General features: G+C 36.3%; 1 protein-coding gene across 2 annotated transcripts in view; it reads left to right on the top strand.

Annotated features, from left to right (window-relative positions):
• HGF (hepatocyte growth factor) overlaps positions 1-23299 on the top strand; it is a 79947-nt gene that overhangs the window by 11217 nt on the left and 45431 nt on the right. The window contains exons 3-6 of one of the 2 annotated variants that reach the window (XM_065884363.1): positions 8578-8690; positions 10189-10303; positions 15695-15837; positions 21802-21922. In XM_065884363.1, the coding sequence (XP_065740435.1) occupies positions 8578-8690; positions 10189-10303; positions 15695-15837; positions 21802-21922 (492 nt within the window). The remainder of the gene's footprint in view (positions 1-8577; positions 8691-10188; positions 10304-15694; positions 15838-21801; positions 21923-23299) is intronic. The other variant, XM_065884364.1, reaches the window with a different exon arrangement.

Below are 23299 nucleotides of genomic sequence, written 5' to 3'. Positions count from 1 at the left end.
TGATCTGGGGCTTCCCTGGTGGCACAGTGGTTGAGAGTCCGCCTGATGATGCAGGGGACACGGGTTCGTGCCCCGGTCCGGGAGGATCCCACATGCCGCGGAGCGGATGGGCCCGTGAGCCATGGCCACTGAGCCTGCGCATCCGCAGCCTGTGCTCCGCAGTGGGAGAGGCCACAAGAGTGAGAGGCCCGCGTACCACAAAAAAAAAAAAAAAAAAAATATATATATATATATATATATATATGATCTGGAGGAGGACCTTCAAGATGGCAGAGGAGTAAGACGCAGAGATCACCTTCCTCCCCATAGATACATCAAAAATACATCTACACGTGGAACAACTCCTACAGAACACCTACTGAATGCTGGCAGAAGACCTCAGACCTCCCAAAAGGCAGGACACTCCCCACGTACCAAAAGAATAGGGACGGGACCTGCACCTCGGGGAGGGAGCCGTGAAGGAGGAAAGGTTTCCACACACTAGAAGCCCCTTCGCAGGCAGAGACTGTGGGTGATGGAGGGGGAAAGCTTCGGAGCCGTGGAGGAGAGCACAGCAACAGGGGTGCGGAGGGCAAAGCGGAGAGATTCCTGCACAGAGGATCAGGGCCGACCGGCACTCACCAGCCCAGAGAGGTTTGTCTACTAACCCGCCAGGATGGGTGGGGGCTGGGAGCTGAGGCTCGGGCTTCGGAGGTCAGATCAAAGGGAGAGGACTGGGGTTGGCTGCGGGAACACAGCCTGAAGGGGGCTAGTGTGCCACAGCTAGCCGGGAGTGAGTCTGGGGAAAGGTCTGGATCTGCCGAAGAGGCAAGAGACCATTGTTTCATGGTGTGCAAGGAGAGCGGATTCAGAGCACCGCCTAAATGAGCTCCAGAGACAGGCGCAAGCTGTGGCTATCAGCATGGACACCAGAGATGGGCATGAAACGCTAAGGCTTCTGCTGCCGCCACCAAGAAGCCTGTGTGTGAGCACAGGTCACTATCCACACCTCCCATCCCGGGAACCTGTGCAGCCCGCCACTGCCAGGGGCCTGAGATCCAGGGACAACTCCCCGCAGGAGAACACCCAGTGTGCTTCAGGCTGTTGCAACTTCACACTGGCCTCTGCCACCGCAGACTCGCCCCTAATTCCATACCCCTCCATACCCCTCAGCCTGAGTGAGCCAGAGCCCCCTAATCTTAAAGCTGCTCCTTTAAGCCCCTCCTCTCTGGGCGACAAACAGACGCCAGAGGGCATCCTACATGCAGCAGCAGGGCCAAATCCAAAGCTGAACCCCAGGAGCTGTGTGAACAAAGAAGAGAAAGGGAAATTTCTCTGTGCAGCCTCAGGAGCAGAGGATTAAATCTCCACAATCAACCTGATGTACCCTGCATCTGTGGAATACATGAATAGACAACAAATCACCCCAAAACCGAGGAGGTGGACTTTGGGAGCAACTGTAGACTTGGGGTTTGTCTTCTGCATCTAATTTGTTTCTAGTTTTATGTTTATCTTAGTTTAGTATTTAGAGCTTATTATCACTGGTAGATTTGTTTATTGATTTGGTTGCTCTTTTCCTTTATATATATATATATAATTTTTCCCCTTTTCCTCTTTTTGTGAGTGTGTATGTGTATGCTTCTTTGTGTGATTTTGTCTGTATAGGTTTGCTTTTACCATTTGTCCTAGGGTTCTGTCTATCCATTTTCTTTAGTATAGTTTTTAGTGCTTGTTATCATTGGTGGATTTGTTTATTGGTTTGGTTGCTCTCTTCTTTTTTTTTACTTACTTTTTTATTTTAATAATATTTCTAATTTTTTATTTTAATAACTTCACTTATTTTATTTATTTTCTTTCTTTCTTCTTTTTTTTCCTCCCTTTTCTTCTGAGCCGTTTGGCTGACAGGGTCTTGGTGCTCCAGCCGGGTGTCAGGGCTGAGCCTTTGAGGTGGGAGAGCCAAGTTCAGGACATTGGTCCATCAGAGACCTCCAGGCCACTCGTAATATCATTCGGTGAGAGCTCTCCCAGATATCTCTGTCTCAATGTTCAGACCCAGCTCCACTCAACGACCAGCAAGCTACAGTGCTGGACGCCCCATGCCAAACGACTAGCAAGACAGGAACACCACCCCAACCATTATCAGAGAGACTGCCTAAAATCATAGTAAGTCCACAGACACCCCAAAACACACCACCGGATGCAGTCCTGCCCACCAGAAAGACAAGATCCAGCCTCATCCATCAGAACACAGGCACCAGTCCCCTCCACCAGTAAGCCTACACAACCCAATGAACCAACCTTACCCCCTGGGGGCAGATACCAAAAACAATTGGAACTACGAACCTGAAGCCGGTGAAAAGGAAACCCCAAACACAGTAAGTTAAGCAAAATGAGAAGACAGAGAAATACACAGCAGATGAAGGAGCAAGGTAAAAACACACCAGACCAAACAAACGAAGAGGAAGTAGGCAGAGGTACTCTGAAAAAGAATTCAGAGTAATGACAGTAAAGATGATCCAAAATCTTGGAAATAGAATTTAGGAGATACAAGAAACATTTAACAAGGACCTAGAAAAACTAAAGAGCAAACAAACAATGATGAACAACAGGATAAATGAAATTAAAAATTCTCTAGAAGGAATCAATAGCAGAATAACTGAGGCAGAAGAATAGATAAGTGACCTGAAAGATGAAATAGTGGAAATAACTACCACAGAGCAGAATAAAGAAAGAAGAATAAAAAGAATTGAGGACAGTTGCAGAGACCTCTGGGACAACATTAAATACACCAACTATCGAATTACAGGGGTCCCAGAAAAAGAAGAGAAAAAAGAAAGGGTCTGAGAAAATATTTGAAGAGATTATAGTTGAAAACTTCCCTAATATGGGAAAGGAAATAGTGAATCGAGTCCAGGAAGGGCAGAGACCCATACAGCATAAATCCAAGGAGACACATGCCAAGACACATATTAATCAAACTATCAAAAATTAAATACAAAGAAAAAATATTAAAAGCAGCAAGGGAAAAGCAACAAATAACATACAAGGGCATCCCCATAAGGTTAACAGCTGATCTTTCAGCAGAAACTCTGCAAGCCAGAAGGGAGTGGCAGGACATATTTGAAGTGATGAAAGGGAAAAACCTACAACCAAGCTTACTCTACCCAGCAAGGACCTCATTCATAGTTGATGGAGAAATTAAAACCTTTACAGACAAGCAAAAGCTAAGAGAATTCAGCACCACCAAACCGGCTTTACAACACGTGCTAAAGGAACTTCTCTAGGCAGGAAACACAAGAGAAGGAGAAGACCTACAATAACAAACCCAAAACAATGAAGAAAATTGTAATAGGAACATACATATCGATAATTACCTTAAATATAAATGGATTAAATGCTCCAACCAAAAGACATAGACTGGCTGAATGGATACAAAAACAAGACCTGTATATATGCTGTCTACAAGAGACCCACTTCAGTCCTAGGGACACATACAGACTGAAAGTAAAGGGATGGAAAAAGATATTCCATGCAAATGGAAATCAAAATAAAGCCGGAGTAGCAATTCTCATATCAGACAAAATAGACTTTAAATAAAGACTATTACAAGAGACAAAGAAGGACACTACATCATGATCAAGGGATCACTCCAAGAGGAAGATATAACAATTGTAAATATTTATGCACCCAACATAGGAGTACCTCAATACATAAAGCAAATACTAACAGCCACAAAAGGGGAAATCGACAGTAACACAATCATAGTAGGGGACTTTAACACCCCACTTTCACCAATGGACAGATCATCCATAATGAAAATAAATAAGGAAACACAAGCTTTAAATGACACATTAAACATGATGAACTTAATTGATATTTATAGGACATTCCATCAAAAACAACAGAATACACTTTCTTCTCATGTACTCATGGAACATTCTATGGATAGATAACACCTCAGATCCCAAATCAAGCCTTGGTAAATTTAAGAAGATTGAAATCGTATCCAGTATCTTTTCCGACCATACTGCTATGAGACTAGATATCAATTACAGAAAAAAAAAACTGTAAAAAATACAATCACATGGAGGCTAAACAATACACTACTAAATGACCAAGAGAGCACAGAAGAAATCAAAGAGGAAATCAAAAAATACCTAGAAACAAATGACAATGAAAACACTATGACCCAAAACCTGTGGGATGAAGCAAAAGCAGTTCTAAGAGGGAAGTTTATAGCAATACAATCCTACCTGAGGGAACAAGAAAAATCTCAAATAACCTACGCTTACACCTAAAGCAATTACAGAAAGAAGAACAAAAACAACCCAAAGTTAGTATAAGCAAATAAATCATAAACATCAGATCAGAAATGAAGGAAAAAGAAATGAAGGAAATGATTGCAAAGATCAATAAAACTAAAAGCTGGTTCTTTAAGATAAACAAAATTGATAAACCATTAGCCACACTCATCAAGAAAAAAAGGGAAAAGACTCAAACCAATAGAAATGAAAAAGGAGAAGTAACAACTGACACTGCAGAAATACAAGGATCATGAGGGATTACTACAAGCAACTGTATGCCAATACAATGGACAACCTGGAATAAATGGAAAAATTCTTAGAAAATCACAACCCTCCGAGACTGAACCAGGAAGAAATAGAAAATATAAACAGACCAGTCACAAGTATTGAAATTGAAACTGTGCTTAAAATCTTCCAGCAAACAATAGCCTAGGACCAGATGGCTACACAGGCGAATTCTATCAAACATTTAGAGAAGAGCTAACACCTATCCTTCTCAAATGCTTCCAAAATATAGCAGAGGGAGGAACACTCCCAAACTCATTCTATGAGGCCTCCATCACCCTGATACCAAAACCAGACAAAGATGTCACAAAAAAAGAAAACTACAGGCCAGGCCAGTAACACAGATGAACATAGATGCAAAAATCCTCAACAAAATACTAGCAAACAGAATCCAACAGCACATTAAAAGTATCCTACACCATGATCAAATGGGGTTTATCCCAGGAATGCAAGGATTCTTCAATATACACAAATCAATCAATGTGATACACCATGTTAACAAACTGAAGGAGAAAAACCATATGATCGTCTCAATAGATGCAGAGAAAGCTTTTGACAAAATTCAACACCCATTTATGATAAAAACCCTCCAGAAAGTAGGCATAGAGGCAACTTAGCTCAACATAATAAAGGCCATATATGACAAACCCACAGCCAACATTGTTCTCAATGGTGAAAAACTGAAACCACTTCCACTAAGATCAGGAAAAAGACTAGGTTGCCCAATCTCACCACTCTTATTCAGCTTAGTTTTGGAAGTTTTAGCCACAGCAATCAGAGAAGAAAAGGAAATAAAAGGAATCCAAATCAGAAAGAAGAAGTAAATCTGTCCCTGTTTGCAGATGACATGATACTATACATACAGAATCCTAAAGATGCTACCAGAAAACTACTAGAGCTAATCAATGAATTTGGTTAAGTAGCAGGGTACAAAATTAATGCACAGAAATCTCTTGCATTTCTATACACTAATGATGAAAAATCTGAAAGAGAAATTAAGGAAATACTCCCACTTACCATTGCAACAAAAAGAATAAAATACCTAGGAATAAACCTACCTACAGTGACAAAAACCTGTATGCAGAAAACTATAAGACACTGATGAGAGAAATTAAAGATGTACAAACAGATGGAGAGATATACCATGTTCTTGGATTGGAAGAATCAACATTGTGAAAATGACTATACTACCCAAAGCAATCTACAGATTCAGTGAATCTGAATCTTTATCAAACTACCAATGGCATTTTTCATAGAACTAGAACAAAAAAATTCACAATTTGTATGGAAACACAAAAGACCTTGAATAGCCAAAGCAATCTTGAGAAAGAATAATGGAGCTGGAAGAATCAGGCTCCCTGACTTCAGACTATACTACAAAACTACAGTAATCAAGACAGTATGGTACTGGCACAAAAACAGAAATATAGATCAATGGAACAGGATAGAAAGCCTAGAGATAAACCCATGCACATATGGTCACCTAATCTTTGATAAAGGAGGCAAGAATATACAATGGAGAAAGGACAACCTCTTCAATAAGTGGTGCTGGGAAAACTGGACAGCTACATGGAAAAGAATGAAATTAGAATACTCCCTAACACCATACACAAAAATAAACTCAAAATGGATTAAAGACCTAAATGAAAGGCTAGACACTACAAAACTCTTAGAGGAAAACATAGGCAGAACACCCTATGACATAAATCACAGCAAGATCCTTTTTGACCCACCTCCTAGAGAAAGGGAAATAAAAACAAAAATAAACAACTCAGACCTAATGAAACTTAAAAGCTTTTGCACAGCAAAGGAAACCATAAACAAGACGGAAAGACAACCCTCAGATTGGGAGAAAATATTTGCAAATGAAGCAATGGACAAAGGATTAATCTCCAAAATATACAAGCAGCTCAATATCAAAAAGACAAACAACCCAATCCAAAAATGGGCAGAAGACCTAGACAGACATTTCTCCAAAGAAGATACACAGATTGCCAACAAACACGTGAGAGGATGTTCAACATCATTAATCATTAGAGTAATGCAAATCAAAACTATAATGAAGTACCACCTCACACCAGTCAGAATGGCCATCATCAAAAAGTCTGCAAACAATACATGCTAGAGAGGGTGTGGAGAAAGGGAACAGTCTTGCACTGTTTGTGGTAATGTAAATTGATACAGCCACTATGGAGAACAGTATTGAGGTTCCTTAAGAAACTAAAACTACGATACGACTCAGCATTCCCACTACTGGGCGTATACCTTGAGAAAACCATAATTCAAAAAGAGTCATGTTCCACAATATTCTTTGCAGCTCTATTTACAATAGCCAGGACATGGAAGCAACCTAAGTGTCCATCAACAGATGAATGGATAAAGAAGATGTGGCACATATATACAATGCAATATTACTCAGCCATAAAAAGTAACGAGATTGAGTTATTTGTAGTGAGGTGGATGGACCTAGGGTCTATCATACAGAGTGAAGTAAGTCAGAAAGAGAAAAACAGATACTGTATGCTAACACATATATATGGAATCTTAAAAAAAAAAATTATGAAGGACCTAGAGGTAGGACAGGAATAAAGGCGCAGTCATAGAGAATGGACTTGAGGACATGGGAGAAGGGGAAGCTGGGACGAAGTGAGAGAGTGGCATGCACATATACATGCTACCAAATGTCAACCAGATAGCTAGTGGGAAGCAGCCGCACAGCACAGGGAGATCAGCTTGTGCTTTGTGACCACCTGGCGGGGTGGGATAGGAAGGATGGGAGGGAGTCACAAGAGGCAGGGGATATGGGGATATATGTGTACATGTAGCTGATTCACTTTGTTATATAGCAGAAACTAACACACCATTGTAAAACAATTATACTCCAATAAAGATGTTAAAATATATATATATATATATATATATATATATATATATATATATATATATATATATATATATATAGTCTGGAAGCAAAAAATCTTTATTCTTAGAAAATCTATGTGTTTTTCTTAAGTAGGTGCTTATACATGCTTTATTCTGAAAGAAAAAGCTTATACATGCTTTATTCTGAAAGAAAATAGTTCAGAATTCGAACTTTATTTCCTATATTTTTAGAAATGGTAACACTTAATGTGTTGAAAATTTTAAGTACTTTACTATTCTCAGTTAAGGGAGTTTTGTATTTATCAGTTTTCTTTAGAAATACTTTTTTTAGTGAGCAAGAAAATACCAGTATAATACTTAGCTATAGGAATGATAATTTTAGGAGTTAACACATTTCAGCAATTTTTGTCAAGATGATATATCAAAAGTGTATTCTCTCTGATATTAGTTTTTTATTTAAATTAAAAATGCTTATACAAGCAAATCCATTTAGGAAACATTGACTTATGCAAAGTTACCTAAGAGAAGGATTTTCATCGCCTTTAATAAGCTTAAATGCTTTATAACTCACCAAGCAGGGATATTATATGCAAAATTTCCCAAACATTTGATTTTAGATCCTTCTTTGCTGGAGAATCTCCTGGGGTGGTGATTTGTCTAATGCATTTTAGGACATGTCACTTTAGAATGTGCTTTATACAATTACAACCTTTAGAAGTTAATCATGATATTTCAAATATAATAATTTGTATATAACTGCAAAAATATCTTCCAACTTGCTGTGTACTTACAAAAAAAAAATAAAGTCTTCAGAAATATTCCAAGTAGTTGTGCTATATATTGATTTTGCTTGTTGAAGCCCTCATTCTTCTATGTGTCATTGAGAATAACATGAGAACATTTCAAATTTTATCCTATCTGATATTTAAATCTACACCTATAAAAATTTAATTTTGTTCTGTCTTATTTGGCTAGCAAAATGGTAGGTTCAAATATCCCTCATGTTTCTGTATATGTAATAATGCGTCTGTTTTTATATTGCCTTCCTTGTTTAAACCAGGTGCCTATTCTTTAAAAACTGTATAAATAGTAGTATTCCTTCTTTTCATTCAGATATTTTTTTCAGGGCCTTTGTTTTTGACAAAGCAAGAAAGCGATGCCTCTGGTTCCCTTTCAATAGCATGTCAAGTGGAGTGAAAAAAGAGTTTGGCCATGAATTTGACCTCTATGAAAACAAAGGTAACTTGCTTCTCCCTAAATATTTCGTAATGAAACAAAGTATAAAATATATGTAATTGCCCTCCACAGTGCACTTTCTAACTGATTTTTCCATTATATCATGGATCTATTATGCAGTCAATTCATCTATTAAGACAGATGACACTACTGCCTTGACTATTTTCAGTATGGTACTTTAAAGAGAGCTTTTCCCAAATTTTCCATAGTTAGATTACCCCCCCGCTTTGTTTATTTCTAGTAACATCTCCTGGAACTGATATTCTCCACAGTCATTTTAGAAAGTGCCACCTTAAGTTATTAGTTTAAGACATTTTATATAACAGCAAATTTTGAGTTTACTAAAGTATTCTAAATTTTAATAACTTTGGATAATTAATCTAAGTTATAGTGATGATTGCTGATAACAACAAAACGTGGAGGTTTTGAAAAATTAGTTGGATCTATTTCTAGTTACATACTTTTAAAAAATCTTTGAAAGAATTGAGACCATATTATTAATTTGTCTACTTCGGTAGTTTGATATTATATTCACAAGGTGTTTATTTTGTTCAACAGTGGATTTATAATAATAAAATAATTGAAGAATGTTTACTAACTGTGTATTTTACAGAATAAATCTCTCATTACACAAAATAATAATCCTGAATTATGTTTATGATAATACTATTTATTTCAATTTTAATGTTTTCTTAAATCATACTGTGTTTTTTATTAAACTTAGGTATTTAGTAATATACACAGACATTTCTTTGTTAATAGGGAAAATGTTTAAATGAAATTAAAATTAATTCATGTTAGAAAATAAGATAATCTCTATACACCCCAATAATTCTGTAAATCCTAAACATAATTCATAATCTAGTATAAAACCATCTTTAATCTTCTAAGTTGCTAACAACTGTATACACTATTATTGGATAGAAATATACAGCTTGTTTCAATTTGATTGTCCTATAATTTAGCAGCTGATCTGTTAGCAAAAATATGAAAATAATAATCAGCATAATGTAATTATTACATACACACACAGACACAAAAACCCACACAATTTTACTGATGTAAAGACAAATCAGTTATTTCCATTATCTTAAAGTAACTTTTTGAAGTCAATATACGTTTACAAATTTTTGTTTTTAATATGTTCTTAAAATGGTCTGTGAATTTGAGCAAATCATTATGCTAAATTAAATTTGCCTGTCCAGTTAAGTATATAGAATAATCTACATTAAGTAGGTAGACTAATCTCTACAGTTATCCAGGTATATACTCACAAAATTAAAACTCCTCAATGGTCTTTTTTGTTTGTTTTGGATTACTCTGAAATGTATTATTTTGAAAATATTAGTAGAACTTTTAGGCAAGAAATTTCAATATGATTTGTGATGGTTTATAAGCATTACTTAAAGATTTGAATGGAATTTTATCATTTTTATTTTTAATATACACAGCAGATATGTTACACATAGTGATAACATTTTCCTCTGCTTTCTTCTGATAGACTACATTAGAAACTGCATCATCGGTAAAGGAGGTAGCTATAAGGGAACGGTATCTATCACTAAAAGTGGCATCAAATGCCAGCCCTGGAATTCCATGATACCACACGAACACAGGTAAGAATAGCATGAAGAAAAGAGGATAGAGCCTCTCTTTTATAGGTGTGTTACCAATCCCAGGTTAGTGCTTCAGAATAATCCTACACTTCTATAATAATTTAGCCAACTTTGCAGAAGTGTATTAGGCCAAAGCTTATCTGAATTTGTAACTGATATTTAGCCAAAGAATAAAAAAATTATCATTAAGATGTAGTCTAACATTTTTTCACCTCAAAACCTCGATTTATAGATCTTGGTGTTTGGGAAGAAATAATAAAAATATAATTAAAAAAATTTTTTCCCTCTCTTTGCCTGCGAAGAGGCACAGCACTCTGCAGCTGGAGTGGAGAGGTTGCCTGTGATAAGTTGGAGATGGAACAGATTCTGATCTTACATAACCAGGGCCCAAATGTTCTTTAACCATGGTGGTTCTCAAACCTGACTGCACATTAAAATCACCTGCTACAAGCCCTTAACAAATCCTACCACCCGGTCGTCAACACAGACCAATTAAATCAGAATCACTTGGCACCAGTATTTTTTTAAAAGTTTCCCAGGTGATTCTAAATCACAGTCAAAATTGAGAACCTCTGCTAAAAATTCATGCCTCAGATTGACCAACTTTCCCATTTCACCTAGTGCCTAATGACTAGAGAAAACTTCTTATTCCTTGGAAATTAAATGTCTATAGTGAAGACAAGAATTGTGTTCATTATAACAGATGAATGCTATTTAAAGATGAGTAAACATAATATCCATAGGCTCATTACTCTGAGAATTTTAATCCTCATGGAGGAGAAACATAGATATCTACTCACTAGAGAGGCATATATAGCCAGAGTTTTTCAAGATTTATTTCACAAAGAATTTTAACAGGAACTAAAGTAGTTTAAAACAGCTCTCCCTGGTTATTAGATGAATTGGAAGACTTAGTTTACCATGTGCCAAGTACCTTGTTGAGCAGTATACCTGGTTTATCTCATTTAATCCTCTCAAGAACCACAAAGTAGGTGATTTTGTTAGTTCTATTTTTTATATGGTGAAACTGAAGAGCAAAGATCCTTAGTAACTTTTCAAGGTCATGCACAACTAGCAAGTGGTATGGCCAGAATCTGAGGCCAGCCAGTGTCACTCTGTATCCTATGTTTTAACAACCCCAGGGCCTTAAACACCCAGCAAATCAGTAGGATACATGCTGTGACCTGTTTTTGCAATAGAGGTAGTAACTTGCTTGATGAATCCACTTTTTATTCCATTTCATTCATTCGGTGGGGGGCAAAACTATGCAAGATGATTTTACTTCAGTAAACAGAAACGGAATTCACTGGCCCACATAAAAAGAAAAAGAGTTGGTTGCTCTACACTGGGATTAAACCTGTGATTTTGGCCTTGTTAACAACAGCTAGGAAGTGTCCAAGCAGATCAGCTTTACAGTGTTTCAATAACAGAAAACAACTAATTTTTCCAAATTCATTACTTATGAATTACATGAATACCTCCAAAACGTAGTTTTATCTTTACATTACAAAACAAACAATGTAATTGGTTTTGTCCTCTCATAAGGATTTGCATGGTGTCACTCCCTGCATAGTGAGGAAAACATTTTGCTTAAATAGATGGATCTAAGTTTTTCATGAACAAAGGAATGGCGTTTGAAATCAATCCTACCCTGGTTGAGGAGAGTGCGTTGGATGACCTACTAGAGGTCTTATTTCAACCCAAATTCTCTATGATTGTCATTCTCTGCTACAGGAGTACATGTGAAATAGATCTCCCTGGGAACTGGCTTCCCAGTCCAATCAGCTGTTTTACCAACAAACATTTCCTTGTGATATAAAGCTTTAGGGCTGAGAGGACCTTGTACATTAATCAATTTTTTTTTTTATTCAATGGGAGAAACACATTTTCATCAATTAGCAACTTACTGGAATATCTACATGCTAGGTTAACACTTTTAAGTGTTAACTAAAGATTAACTCTATGGAAAATTGAAAGAGAAATATATATCTATATACGTCTGTCTAGAGGAGTGATTTATCGTCAACTCCCTAAATTGAAATATTTTACAAATGGCTTAATGGGAAGATGATGATAGATGATGAAATTAGTACAGAAGCTTAACTAGAAAATCAGGTGACCTGATATCTACATCTATATCCTTCACTGGCCACCCAGCATTCATTAAAGAAGCAGATGATGGAATGGATCAAGTTTCCTATGAACACAGTTCATATTAAAAGAAAAGAAAAGGTGGCCAGCACCCAGAAGATCTAATTTATGTTTCAAAGTATATTTGGATATAACTCAATTTTAAATATTCCTTCACTTATCTCTCTAAAAATAAAGCCTTGCTCACAAGGACAGAGAACCAAAAATAGGATATATGTGAGTAAAAGTTTATTACAGAGCCTATTGACTGGCACAGGGTGTGTGTGTGTGTAATAGGTTCTCATCAACATGTGTTGAATGAACACATAGAGTGCAAAGAGCAGGGCTAGGCTTCATCGTTTGGTCAAGTATGGGATACTAAAGAAAAGCAGACTGAAAACTTCAGAATACAAAAGAAAACCAGTTAATCGGGGTAAGAAGTCATATACACCAAAGACTGAAGAGAAGAGATGACCCAGACTGCTCTTTACCCTGCATGTCCTAAAGAGGAATGTGATATGAATTGATATAGAATTGTGGAAAGCAGCACACATTTTTCTCTTCATTTTTCATTTTTATTAACTCCAGTGGGAAAACTTTATTCATCTTTTAACCATAGCTAGTTTTGATTTCTACTTTATCTCTTTCCCTTCCTACTTGCATTTTTCCTACTAAACTGTTGACTTATTCATTCACTACTTCATTTTTTAAAAATTAATTAATTATTGTCTGTGTTGGGTCTTTGTTGCTGTGCGTGGGCTTTCACTAGTTGTGACCACCGGGGGCTACTCTTCATTGCGGTGCACGGGCTTCTCATAGTAGTGTCTTCTCTTGTTGCAGAGCACGGGCTTTAGGTGTGCAGGCTCAGTAGTTGTGGCTCACGGGTTTAGTTGCTCCACAGCATGTGGGGATCTTCCTGGACTGGGGCTCGAACCTATGAACCCTGCATTGGCAGGTGGATCCTTAACCACTGCGCCACCAGGGAAGTCCCATTCGCTACTTCTTCACAGCTTCTTCTTTGCTTTACAAATCCCCTGGAAAGGTATATGTGTGTATATGTATATGTGTGTGTGTGTGTGTGTGTGTGTGTGCGTGTGTAACAAAATCTCTAAAACTGTAGATATTTTATATGTGTGCATTTAACGTGTTAAATCATTATTTAGTTTTTTGAACTTAATACATAAAATGATATAAAATGAAGCAGCTTATAATAATCTAATTGATTCCATTCATCTCGTAAGTGAAGTTGAAAACCCAAAGAATAAGTAAATTATCTAAGGGCTAGTGTCATCTACTAGTCGAGTGATACATATGGGGCAACAATGTAGATTTTTGTGATCAACAATAACTTATTTTCAGTACTATACCAAGCTTTTTCAGAAAATAGAGTTATAGGGGGATTTTCTTAGGTAAATTTGATTAATGCGGTACTTTATGAAAAAAATATAAAGTAAAAGTCAGTTTTCATTCTATCAGAAAAATGAGTATTTCATTATAAATTTACTATGAAAAATTGAAGAACTGGCAAAGTGAAAGGAAATAATTTTCACACAATGGCACAAAGATTATCTTAAATTATTCTGGAATAATGGGGCTAAAACTAAGACACAAGATGACTTATTTTTCCTTTGAAAATTACTGTTAGGAACTGTTAAGTCATGATAAGTTTTCATTATATTATAATTTTTGTCAGTCATAAGATGTAATGTCTAATTTTTGTTCCCCAATATTTAAAATGCTAGCGAAGTAGGGATATAAACTCTTTATGTAAAGACATTTTGGCATTTCATGTTTATAATACTTAATAGATACCTTGAAAATGTTTGGTTAGTAGTAAGTCTCTTGGACTCTTTATTTTTGACCAATAATTTACATTTTCTGAGCACTTAACTCTGGTGTATTTCCTGTCCAAATTAAATAATTTCATTGCAAAATGTTGCTTGGTACCCAAGGCATGTCCATATTTATTTTATGCCACAGCATAACAAAAATGATCATTTCTTAACTAGAGGTTTCAATGGGTAGGAAACATATTTGAATGGTATTTACTGAGAGACTAAGATCTTTGGACTTCACTGTAATTTAAGTACCATTTAGATCTCAGAGGTCAGTAAAAGTAGAAATTAAGCTTTATAGCAAAAATTGAACTGAATATTGAAAATGTAACCGGATTTTCAAAAAGAAGTGCTTAGTAATGTTACCTATAGATATATATTGTTTACTTATGCTTTTTTTGTATGCAGTTTAGCAGACACTTGCAGCATCATTGAGGCCAAGGTCACAAGCAGTACAAAAGAATAAAAAGGGCTTTGAACTCTTCTGCTCTTATGTTGAAGTACTGTGTGCTGGTAACAAAATTATAACCAGGGCATTAGACATTTTAAATGAAGGTAATATATTGCAGTCTGCATGCAATGGCCAACTATTATGAACTAAACCTGAAAGCACCAAGCCCCAGTCACAGGGAAAACTTTGAAAATGTTTAAAGAGAATAAGCATTTCTGTTTTTTACTATGACAGTCTAAAGACTACTAAGTGGAGTGTGCTTAAAAACAGATGGAGTTTATTAAGTGTCAATTACTCTCTCATCTCTTTGAACTTCTCAGAACAACCACATAGGTGTAAGATGTTATAAGTTATGGCTATACTCAGTGTATAGGTAAGCTAGTAGGCTGAAAGAGGCTAAATTGCCTGCTGGGGTTTCCAGTTAGTAAGACAGAGCTGAAATTTGAGTCCAGATTCAATTTGTTTCTAGGCCCTTTGTTCCTGTTACTTTATCAATCTATTTCTCAATTGTGCAGAAAAAAGGGGGGCTATCATTCATAAGAAAAGCAATAAACAAACAAATAATTATCTCAGATAAGCAGTGTAATAGTGAGATTTCAAGGTCTAGGGCAGTGTTTCTGCAGTCCTCTCCTAAGTGGCTTTCCTCAATCATTTGCTGCCTTTGAGTGGAACTTTGAAATTGTGGTTCAAACAATGTCAATTAGGCTCTAGAATGATTGACTCTCAGTGAATCCAGAGATGAATCATTCTTAAGGCTGCTGAATACGAGAATTCAGTTAGGTAAATGTTTATAAAATTTAAGTATCTTAAGAATAGATGGAAATGACAGAATTCAAGTTAATATCTATGGAAGTCTGAGATAGAATAAAGGATTTCTCCACTTTTGGGAAAACATACCCACTAGTTAGTAAAATTAATAGCCCCCCCCCAAAGTTGCATGCTCTTATACTGTAATGATTATCATTTTAAAACTAGCTTTTTGCCTTCGAGCTATCGGGGTAAAGACCTACAGGAAAACTACTGTCGAAATCCTCGAGGGGAAGAAGGGGGACCTTGGTGTTTCACAAGCAATCCAGAGGTACGCTACGAAGTCTGTGACATTCCTCAGTGTTCAGAAGGTAAATGAACCTGAATGCCATGTGGGGCACTCTGCTCTCCCTTTGTGTAAAACTGCAACTCACATTAAAGGTTAACAGAATTGAATCAAATCACAATGAATATGATGTTCATTCAATTGCAACTATAGATCATAATTCGAGCATTTTTATAGGATGTTTAAAAAACTGATTATCATCAGATTAATGCAAAATAATGGAGCAAGTTATCAGTTTGAATTTCAAAAGAGCCTCAGGTATCTCTTCGGGGAGAGTAAAAGTTTGGGCTTCCTCATCTGCTGTTTTGAGCTCATAATAGCTCAAAATCTGCTCCCATACATCACCTGAAAGGAGCAGAATGACACTTAGCCCTTTATGAGTAACGCTAATTCTACTCATCCAGAACCTGCTTCTGCAGAAGTTTTGTCAAAGCTATTCTGAAGTGGTGTGGCAAGGGTATATGGACCCAGAAGAGAATAAAGGAAGGGGATCACTGAAAGTCCGAGTGCCCTGTGTGTGTTTTGGTGAACCAAATTTGATACATAGTCTGGAACTGAATACCATTCAGAATGGTATCTGAAGAGATCAAAACAGTAGATCACAGGCTGTCTGGAAGGCAGGCACTCTAAACCCATGTCTGTGTCTTCACCTCCTCTCACGGCATGAAAGGGCACTGTCCTTACTTTTACAGTGGAAACTGAATGACGGGCAAGAAGGAAGAGTAACCATTTCAGCATTGTATATGGTTTCATTTTTCTTGGTTATCTGGCTACTGAATAGATGGCTTTTTAGTTCTGTCAGAAACTAAAATACTGAAAATCAAAATGAAACATGGATTGAATTCTGATCAAAATTTAGTAGCATTTTGAAGTACCTGGGGTGGGGATTACGGCTGGAATGCTGTCCAATTTTTATAGTAAGATATTTTACCTGTTTGTTATTAACCAAATATTTTTTGAACTATTTCTTCCATAATATTCATTAAGTATTAGGTTGATATTTATCACATAAAAAGGCCATTGTTAGCTAACTGTCACAGAGAAGGTGAATTTGTTTTCTGTTGTTAGTTAATTTAACATTCTTGAATTCATGTGCTAGAGCCAGTTCCATCTGTTTGTAAATTCTTACTTTCCATTCCATATCATATTCTGTTCACTATAACTTCTTCATTGTTTTTCTTTTCTTTTAAAAATAATAAACTGATCTGTGATAACGTTATGAATGTCTGTTTTGTATGAATAAGTCTGTAATGTTTGTCTTAAATTTACACATGGAAGAAAACCCTGCTTTTAGGGAACTCTCCGCTATCACAGTTTTCTGAGGTTGAAAGTTATTGGCAAGGAGTTTTCTTTATTGGTTTTGTTTGATCTGGGACAGTGTTTTCAAGGGAAGGTAAACTGGTCAAACTTTAAACAGTTTAGCATTTACCTTGCCTGCCTAGTCTGTGGGAATGTGATTTTTCAACCCCTGATTTAAAAGAAGAACCTTCATCAAACTATATTGGCATATATCTAAAATGACAGGCAATGTAGAATAAATGTGATTAAAAAATAAATGCTTGGAAAAATTTCTGGTATTCCTTAGCTCATTAGGGTATACGTCCCTAATATTTTTTAATGATCTGAGGTCATCGCACCTCCCTTAGAAAAGGGCATTGATCATTAGTATGAATGGCACATGATGCTGTTGGTCATGGTGGCATTAAAGGTTGCAGATATGCTTTTTCTGGAAACAGCTAGAAGTCTGAAAGAGTAGAATAACCCTCCTGTGAGAGAAGTAACCCAACACCTGTCCTATAGGCTAAACATATTTCAGGGACTGTGAATTGAGCTGTGATATTTAAATTCATGCTAACATAAACAATGTTTTAGCAGGATTTTAATGAAGAGGATCTAAAATAAGAAGAAGCATTGGCAATACATTAATGAAGAAAAATAGCTATTTATAAAATGGGTAATACAAAATATACAAAATAATGTTGATATGATGTAAATTTCTATTAAAATACATATATGAGGAAAAAGCCTCAAAATCCACAATGCTTAAATAGTATGATGGGTGAGACATTTTAATCTATGGATATTGTAAATGTCAAGTTCCAAAGGTTATATTATTATGGATGAAATATTAATGATCACATCATTTTGTATATTTTAAAATTAAATAAGAAAAGTATGTGGTCAACTTTGGACTGTTCTTTGGAAAAGGACAAGTAGAACAGTATATATTTTTTGAAAATTTTTTAACTATATTAAAATATTTGCTAAATAATCACCTGAAATTTGTCTGCAATTTTGGTTCATAAAAATATATCTGGTATTTAAAGATTAAAATTATTTTCTTTTAATTTAAACCTTTGAAATATATAAAGCATTCCAAAATGAATACTCGTTTATCACATTTAGAACCTTACATAATTATGTAAAGAAACTATTACCATTAATGTTTAATTCAAAGATTATGGAAAACAGAGGTATATAAAATTTGACTTCTTGCTTTAACATTTGCTTGGGATTTAAAAGAAAGCAATCACTAATCATTGAAACAGATTTTTAAAATGATAAGTATTCAAATAAATGCATTATATTAAGCCATAATCATTATTTTTAAATACCTTACACATAAAATACCAAATAATACTGCCATAACTTTAAATGTGTAATTCCATACTCTGTGTGGCAAAAGACTTTTAAAAACAAAGATTTAAATAAAACAATTATTTATAAATGTGGATTTGTGAGACTATTCATATTTTAAACATTCAGTTTTGCTGAAGTAATCACTAGAGTGGATTTGTCTGAGAGGTATTTTCAAAATACCTGTTTTAGTCTGTAAACTCAGATCGCTTGTGGTTTTATGATTGATAAAAATGGAACACAGTAATTTTTGAGTTTAGTTAGTATATGAGAAAGGTGTTAAATTAATCCTAGTTATATTACAATTAATGTGTAGTTTTGGGGGTTTTCTATTAACAATTAGAGCAGAACTATAATTAGAAAAAGGTATTCATTTACTTATGAACATAAACATTTATTTAGTTTGAGCTTTTGTGAACTGGGACAGTATTTTGCTTTTGTTTGTTTTTTTTAAGGGAAGAACTTGCTGGAATGATTAAATAATACACTGGCAACAATAGAGAGAGTCAAAAGGAAATACAGCAGGAGGTGCAGTCCTCACCCTCTTGCACTCCTATATAGATAATGCTTTCACCTGAGTCCTTGGTAGGTAGGTGGACTTGGTTTCCACCTATACGGCTTGACTTTGAGCTGGGAAAACTTAAAAGAGTCTTAGAATTCTTGAAGTTTGAGAAGTAAATATGAGTTCAAAATTTGCCTTTCTCGAAGTAATTTTTATGACTAACCTGATGGTTTGATGCAATGGAGAAACCACAAATTTTTCATCCTTGAATAAGATGGCCAGTCTCATTTCTCCTAGCTCCCAATAGGTGAGAATCCAACAGGCGGGCAACCTACTGCTATAAACAGGAGCGAAGAGGGTAATGAGGACAATACTGAGCAAAGGCAGGGAGACTGACTTTCTAAAAGTTTTGCTTTCAACCTATCTTAAAGTTGGACCAGTAAGAATGTGTAGGAAACAAGTTAAAATATGTAGGACAAAGAGGCAATTAGGGAGAATGGAAAGAGCGCTGGACTGTGGGTCAGAGGACCTATGTTCCAGGCACAGATCTGGCATTTTCTGTTTTAGGTAAGTCCCTTAAAACTTTTGTGAGCCTTGTTTTCCTCACTGCAAGGGTCAAATGATTTCTTATATGTTAAAAGTACTGAATAATCAAAGAATATGTAACATAATATACTTAGCATCTCAGTCCTATCACAGGATTCACTTAATTCCCACCCCAACAGCAACTTTCATTGCCTTCGAAAATCTAACATTCTTTGGGTTAACTTTTATTATTTCTCAATCTCATTAGTTCTGCACCTGCATTCATAACTCTCTCTTCACTTCACTATAAACAGCATACTAATTTATGTTTCTGTACCGTTTATGTTATTTTGCCCCCTTATAGTTTATCCACATCTTATCCATCCTTCAAGGTCTAAGTAAAATCCATTCTCTCCTAAAAGCCAAACACTAAGAACTTTCAGAATTGAATAAATTATCTACAAACTTGCTACTCAATGTGAGGTCCAAGAACCAGCATCATCACCATCCTCTGGGAGCTTGTTATTAATGCCCCAGTCCTGACTCACTGAATCAGAACTTGCTCTTTATTGAACAAGATCTCAAAGTAACTTTTACGCACATTAAAGTTTGGAGAAGCACTGATCTACTGCTCATGCTGGAAAGCAGTCACCTTATAGAATCACCTGTTTCATTTGTGTAGCTATGTTTCCTTAAGAAAATTAAAAATTCTAAAGTTTCAGGAGAAGTGTTTTTAAATAATGCCCCAACACAGTTTCCCGGAAAATACTTTTATTCACTCTAATTAGAAAAGGATATACTCTTATAAACTGCATTTTCTGACTGAGACAAAATAGGTATATTTTGATTCCTGAGTACTATACAAGATTAGAAATTGTACGTGTGGATATTTTATCCCCTTATTTGTGATCACAGGATTCTATTCTACTCTTTCATTCAATACAAAGGAGCAAACAACAATGATCAATGTTGTATCGTTTTCTGTGAACATATCAAACCTTGCATTCTTTTTAAAATGGGAACTAAGTTTGTACCCCCATTCAGATGGAAAGCTGAAATGTGATACTACATAACCTATGTGGGATTGACCTTGGCCAACCAGAGCACCTTTATCAGTATGCTCTTGGATCCCTGTCATTTATATTTCAGGAGCTTACTGACTGTTGTCTGGGGGATCTCAGTATCAAATGAGAGGAAGCTGAATTGGTCCCTTGTCTTAGTTCATAGATCAACCTGCACGAAAAGAAGCAGATGGATCAGGCCAAATGGTTTCATGTTTTAGGGATTTAGTTATTAACGGCCTATTAGGTTATAAAAATCAAAGTTCAAAAGTGACGATTCTAATACTATATCCCGAACTTCTAAAAATACTCATTAGGCTAGATCCCGGTGGATAAAACTAAACACTGATATCTTTTCCCACTTCAGCTAATGTTAGACAATCAGTAATCACAAGATACAAATGATGTGTTTGGGGAAGTTTGCCGGATCTGTAGGAAAGCCAAGCAATGATTTATTCCACAGGATGCCTGCCGTGCTACAAATCAACCTGTCCATTTGAGAAGCCTTATTTTCAGCTAGTTGATGTGATTCAGAGTTTTCAGTGTGGTATAAGAGGCCAGCCAGAAGAGAACTATTAATTAACTTCACAGAGTCATCAACAATATCCAGCATAATTAGATCAACTTACACATTTTAAAAACAGTGAGTACAAGAAGTTCAATAGCAGGTCATGTTCTATCCTAAGTTAGATAAGTATGCGAGTCTGCTCAGTTATTCGATGTGTATACTCACTGATAGAAAGGAACCGTGATATCGTCCTATAAAATATTCACATTCTCAGATCTGTCTGGTCCTGATCTTGGCATTAACTGTAGAAGTGTGATGTGTACTCATTTTAAATTGTGTATTTTCTGTGTATGTGTTGCAGGGTAAGTTGAGAGAAGAGCACTATCGTGTTGACAGTATAGATATTGAGACCCCTGGCATTTTAGAACAACAAAGGGAAAATCCCCAAGGATTTTCAGTTTCTAGGTACCTTTTGGACAGTTATGAAAAAATTAGAAAGGCAGCATCTTGGCCCTATGGTAAATCTGTATGACACTAACTACGAAAATCCCATTTAAACTGTATGAAAAGTTCAGTAGGGAGTATTTTATACCACTATTAATGGATATTAAGCCCTAATTTAAAGTTAAAAGGGTATGTAAGTTTTTCTAAAAATATCCTTGCTAAATAGGTGATTTACTGTTCTTTAAATGGAACAGTGGTGTTCTTGATTTTGCTGTCAGAAGCAATTAACATGCCGTGCTTTAATTTTATTAGTTGAATGCATGACCTGCAATGGGGAAAGTTATCGAGGTCCCATGGATCACACAGAATCAGGCAAGATTTGTCAGCGCTGGGATCATCAGACGCCACATCGGCATAAATTCTTGCCAGAAAGGTAAAATACCACCAAATCCTGCGTCCAGTGATTCTATTTACAAACTGTTATTTGCCCCGTGGCAAATTACCATGGAAATTCTCCTCATGTAATGTTTTCCTGATAGTCTTGGGGCACAGGGATCTATGATGAGGTATATGAGAGTGCTGGCTTCACCTCCAACTGGGCTTGGCGGATTAGGTTAAGAGTCCCTGAAATCAGGATGGTCCTGAACACAGAAGCATCAGTGGCTGGAGAAGGAAAACAGTAATAGAAGCTTCCTCTTTCCCTTCCACAGCAGCAAAAAGAGAAAAGCTCACTCAATAATAAGCACTTTGACAGGCCCAAGCTGGGGAGGGCGGCATTATTGTTAAATAAAAGTGAATGTGAATCTCCTTCTAATGCCACACCTTCCGTGACTTAGGTAAAGTGGGGTCAATGTGTGACACCGTGATGCAGGTCATGCCCATAGAGGGGGAATGAAAGGTGGAGCAAACAATTCTTTGGCTGCTTTCTTGTGATGGATTTTGAAGTTGCCCATCTGGAAAAGTCAGGCAACCAAGTCTACTTTTCTCCTCAGGAGTAGGTTTTGAGTTTAAATGGTTTAAAAATTATGTGTATTTTGGCCCATTCATTTCACAGGAAACATTTTAGTTGAAAAAATTTTTTCCTTCTTTTTATTATAAAGAATAAAAATACAAATAACTACAGAAGAAGGTCTATCCCCACCTTTCTTCTGAAATTGCTGAAAGGTGTTTTTTCTTTCTTCTTTCTCTTTTTGTCTTGCTCTTCTAGATGAAATTAAAACTGCTTTGTTTTTTAGTGCATCTCTTGTCTTTTACGTGAGAGCAGAAGGAATATGGTAGCAATTAAAAACAACTCACCAATTCAGGACCCTGTTAATTTAAAGGGAGGTGGGTATAGAGAAAGTGGTGTGATGGAGTTTGTCTCTAGCTCTGCTGGAGGTGAGGGCATGACCCAGGAAGACTCTAGCTCTAAAATTGAGCTATCATTAGTAACATAGCTATTGAAACCTAACTTTCAGTTTGAACTTTAAGTCTGCCCTAGAAGAGGACCTGTTTTCTTAATGAGCATTCTACACGAGGTCATGTTTATGTAATCTGTCCTTAATTGGGCTTTGTAAGAAGGGGATTCAGTTTGGGACCTCAACCAGTGGACCGGTACCAAGTGGACCTAACTTATTAGCAAAGGGGATGGTACTCTGGCCTTAGTAGAATATGCACAGTAATAGATTCAGCAGTTAATGATTAGCAGTCCTTGTAAGGCAAAGCATAGAAAACCTCTTCTTTCCTCAGCTAACAGTATCCGAGCTAAGTCAAAAGTTATTTTGTGAGCTGAGAGCTGGGTGGTGTTCCAGGCAGATTTACATGACACTTT

The sequence above is a fragment of the Phocoena phocoena genome, chromosome 9 (assembly GCF_963924675.1).
Source record: "Phocoena phocoena chromosome 9, mPhoPho1.1, whole genome shotgun sequence".
In the NCBI taxonomy this organism is placed as follows: domain Eukaryota; kingdom Metazoa; phylum Chordata; class Mammalia; order Artiodactyla; family Phocoenidae; genus Phocoena; species Phocoena phocoena.
The sequence above is the reverse complement of the archived record's forward strand: the minus strand, read 5'-3'. Positions and strand labels throughout refer to the sequence as shown.